Source organism: Puccinia triticina, chromosome 6A, assembly GCF_026914185.1.
Source record: "Puccinia triticina chromosome 6A, complete sequence".
NCBI classification, from domain to species: domain Eukaryota; kingdom Fungi; phylum Basidiomycota; class Pucciniomycetes; order Pucciniales; family Pucciniaceae; genus Puccinia; species Puccinia triticina.
In genome coordinates this window covers 6,866,003-6,870,672 of record NC_070563.1, presented here as the reverse complement: position 1 = coordinate 6,870,672, position 4,670 = coordinate 6,866,003, and the positions used below count along the sequence as shown (strand labels likewise).

General features: G+C 45.7%; 1 protein-coding gene across 1 annotated transcript; it reads right to left on the bottom strand.

Moving 5' to 3' along the window:
* Positions 1-939: 939 nt before the first annotated feature.
* Positions 940-2,911, bottom strand: PtA15_6A795 (uncharacterized protein; the record flags this gene model as incomplete). Its single annotated transcript, XM_053170536.1, has 2 exons — positions 940-1,044; positions 2,864-2,911. 2 exons carry the CDS (start codon positions 2,909-2,911, stop codon positions 940-942), a joined length of 153 nt encoding a protein of 50 aa, XP_053021718.1.
* Between the last annotated feature and the right edge of the window lie 1,759 nt (positions 2,912-4,670).

Sequence of the window (4,670 nt, the reverse complement as noted above, 5' to 3'; positions counted from 1 at the left end):
CTTGTTTGATCACAATCCACACGTAGAACATTTGTGTGGTTTGTGCTCACTCAAGCACGACAACCGGTGAGAATCACATAGCCAAGTGTGACGACTAAAAAGCCAATTGTGACAACTAACAGCAGGGATTCACATGTGGTTCAATCCCCAGCTTATTTGCGCTTATGCGCACACACATCATCTGTGGTATGTGTTGTGCCCAGAATGGCATTTGGTGCGCACCTGTCTTCTGCGGCGCATGTTGTGTCAGCGTTTACGCTGTCTGGACTAGCCAATGGCTGAAGTCTGACCCCGGGGCACGGGGTTCAGCAAGACCCCACTGCCAGCATAATTGGCTGGGTTGAGTTTATCCCAGTTAAACTGGGATGCACTCAACCAATTTAAACTTGGGTGATCTCAACTGATGAAATATAAATCCAAGGTACCCCCCTTGGGTTTATATTAAATTGGTTGAGATCAACCAAGTTTAAATTGGTTGAGTGCATCCCAGTTAAACTGGGATGCCTTCAACCCAGCCAAATATGCTGGCAGTGCCATTGGACACTCTCAATCAGGAGTGTCCAATGGACATCTTGAGGGTCCAAAACTTCAGCATCCATTGGATGCTCTGTCTGGAGTGTCCAATGGACACCAAAAACTCCTAATAAATTGGAGTGCAACTGAGGGTACTCCACCGTTCCCAGATGGTCTCCATCGTGCACTCCAGTAGTCAGACAAAAATCAGTTGAGTGCACAAAACTGCACTTCATGAAGAATCAAATGGAGTGCAAAAAGCAGCACTGCATCTTATCAATCTTGGAGGTTTTACACCCTCAAATTAGCTAGGGTGAAGCTCACATAGCATTGGGGTTCTTTTCATGAAAATATGAAAAAGCAAGAAAGAAAACAATCTTGAATCTTTTTGTGAAAAGAAGAAAGAGAAAGAAAACAATCCTGAAACTATTTTGAGTCTTTGTAGAGAGCCTGGCTGTCCTTGAGATGTTTTGACCAGCCTTTAGCGCTTTTAGAAGTTAAACGGGTGGCTAGTAATGGCGGGGGAATGGTCTTGCATATACCAGGTAGATCGGGTCAGGGTTAGCATCCTCTTCCTTTGGGCCTATTTTTAGGGGAAGAAAAGTGCTGGAACTATCCAGCAAAGGAAAAAGATGATCAGTCGGCGGTAAGAATTAGAAAGAATCTGGCTGTGTGCTATTTTTGCCATCCATTTTTGCGTGGGAACGATCCTGGATTGATCGGATTCAACCTGGAGACCTTTGATGATTTTAGCAATAGACTGATCACCACCATGTAGTTTGGAGTATGTCACCAAATTGGCTCTAATCTCCTCTAAAATCTACTCCCTGACTTGGTACCATCCATTGTTATTGTTACCAAGAGCTTTGGCGATGCAGGTGAATCCACAATTTCCATCAGAAGCCGGGTCATAAATTCTTGTGATGTACTGGCGCATATTTTCTGGAACATAAGTTATGTATATTTCCTAAAAAAGAAATAAGAAAGATTCATGATTTCAGGTTTCTTCGTAGTCTGCAGTATGAGAGGACAAAATACCTTGGAATCAACCTCCTCCGCGTCTTGAGAATCACCATTGGAACGTTCACCTTTGCCTTTGATTTCATCTTCATTCCCCGATCCGCTCTCGCCCAATCCTGAAGTTCTATTTTCCTCAGATTTGGATCAATTGCCTTCAGAACGTTCATCTTCACATTTTCTTTTTTGGGCTTCTGAATCAGTTTCCGAATCAAATTTTTGGGCTTTGGAGTAGTTCTTTTCACGATTGTTACTTTTGATTCTCTTCGATTGTCTTTGTGGAGCGTTGAGGGCCCTCTTCCTGGCCAATTCATCTTTTTTGAGCTTTGCCTCGACGATCTCAAATGCCGATGCATTTTGTTTGGTTGATTTTGAACGCTTCAGCGACGGCCTCCCTTTGCATTTCATTTTCACTTCGGGAGCTCGAATTGGTACTGCAACATGCGTTCCCGTAGCAATCTGATTGATTTGCTCGAGTAGATTAACCAATTTTGTCAGCTGTTCTTGAGAGAGGGCTACTGTTAGCTTCTTGATCTCATCATCCAAGTCAAACATTTCCTATTTGCTTGTCTGCAAAAACAAACAGTGTTTATTGATCAGAAATTTCCTTATCTATTGGAAACAAATAGATTTCTTACTGTGATTTCAGGGTTATACTTCAATTGCCACTGCTTATGAAAATCACCTGGCAACAAAACGTCTCTGATATCCAATAGTTCCACAAGTGTATGCGCGCAGGGGATACCAATCCCAATCAAAAAAAAAAAATTGAACATGGCTCAATTGGTTTAAGCTTCCCGATTTTGTCATACTGAATGAGACACTCCTTGATTGCAAATGACAATATCTTACCAGGGAGGGGGATGAAACACTTAGGAATGTGGACAAGGGTTTTATCGGTATCTTGTCCAATTGTCATGTGAACATGGTTAATCTGAGAATCGACCGCGAGAGATAAAGTTTTGAGGACTGTAAGTAGATCACCCAATGAATTTTTTACAAATGTCTTAAGATATTCGTGACCGGATTCAACTCTTGATGTGTTGAGGTTTTGGAGGTGAGGGTGCTGGCAAGCCCAAGCAACAACAAATAAATCTTTGACTGGAAATATAATTCGTTCAAGGTAGTCCTAAACGGCCGGTCGAGTCAGAAGAAATTTCTTCAACGTATCAATACGTTCATCATAGAGATCGGCCGTCTTAGCATACGTTACTAGCTGCGGCAGAGACATAAATTTTTCCCAGGAATCATTTGGTTTGGTTGCTTTGTACTTTTGAATGGGAGTGATTGAAGTGGAATCTGGTGGAGAATCAGATGGTGGCAAAGGTTGAACCAATGGAGGCCCGGCGGGGGCAGGTGCAATTGTGGTATGCGGAAACATAGACAGTATTTTTTGCATTTGCGACCATACCTCGGGCAATACCGTGATGCCAGTGGTGGGAGTGCCAGTGTTTTGGTTGCAGTTGTTTGGGTTAATTGACATATTTGATGTGATGGAGTGCAATTGACTTTCCGAGTCGAGTATGGTTGAGTGCAGTCACTGTTCAGAGCGCTTTCCAACAAGGGGTTGAGTGCGGTGTTGATGTGGATGGCTGGTTGCCTGTGGGTTGAGGACTTGGTGGAATATTGGTGGGGGTACTTGGGAGTACCAAGTAGGGATGTAAACGGGTTGGGTTTGGGTTGGAAAATGGTGCCCAAACCCAACCCAACGTGAGCACCGGGTCGGGTTGGGTCGGGAAAAAACTGCAAATGTACTGCCCAAACCCAAACCCATTAATGAAGAGTCGGGTCCGGGTCGGGTCTGGGTCGGGTCCGGGTCGGGTCTCGGGCCAACCCGAGACAACATAAGTCGTGCTAAATGCACACCAGATTTTTACACCATCCTTGAAAAACCTGTGTACGCCATCTTTTTGGCGTGCAGGGACATGTACCACCAGGAAAAAAAAGTAGTCACTTGATGGCAAGTGACATGACACAGCTTTGTTTTCAGCTCCAACACTGCTCCAATGCTGCTCCTCTCCACCAGCACATCTCAGGCTCACATTACAGGTGTCAGGATCAAAGCACTCAATGTGACAAAACCAGATGATGCTCAGCTTTGGCCCTGGCCCAGCTGATGTTAAGCTTTTACCCTGGCTCAGCTGATGCTCAGTTGTTTCCCTGGCCCAGCTGATGCTCAGCTTTAGCACCGGCCACCTGATGATCATCTTTGGACCTGGCACAGCTGATGCTCAGCCTTGGCTGTGGCTCAGCTGATGCTCAGCTTTGGCCCTAGCCTCAACGGTGGGCCGCTACGCTACATTTAGTCCGTAGTTCAGCGCAGCGTAGCGGATCTAAACTACAAATGACAGGGTTTTCCGTTAGCGGGCAGTGATTGCCCGCTACCGCTAACAGGCACCCCTTGAAACTACAGGGCCTCTATCGCCACTATCAGCGCTAGCAGTGCTATTCAACCGCTAAAAAAGCTGATAGCGCTGTTAGCGCCCGTTAGCGTAGCGTAGCGGCCCGTAGCGGGCGCTACAACTAACGGCAATGTGTCAGGAACTACGCAACGCTAAACTAGCAGATAGCGCATGCTACGGATAGTTTAGCGTAGCGGCCCACCGTTGCTAGCCTAGCTGATTTTCAGCTCTGGTTCTGTCCAAGCTGATTACCATCTTTTTTTCTGGCCTGGCTCAGCTGATACTCAGAAAGCTGAGCATCAGCTGGCCAGCTGGCCCAGTACTTGGTCAAAGATGAGCATCAGCTGGGACAGGAATAGGAAAAGGCTGAGCAAGGACTGCTACAAAGCTGAGCGTCAGCTGCGCCAGGACTAGTACAAAGCTGAGCATCACCTGAGTCAAAAGGCTTTATTCCAATTCTGAGAGTGAGCTGCCTGAAAAAGCTGAGTATGAGCTGGGCAAAAAAGCTGAGTATGAGCTGGGTACCAAAGGACAGAACTGAGGATCAGTTGGGCTCATCAAAAACTGAACAGGACCTCCTTGGTAAATTTTGGAAGTTGAGGAGATGGCTGGGAAATTGGGGTAGATAGTGGATAGATATTGGATAGATGGTGGGTAGCTGGCTGGAGCTGGTGTGATGTCACTTGTCATCAACTGAATATTTTATTTTCCTGGTGTACACCAAGACACCCTGGACAA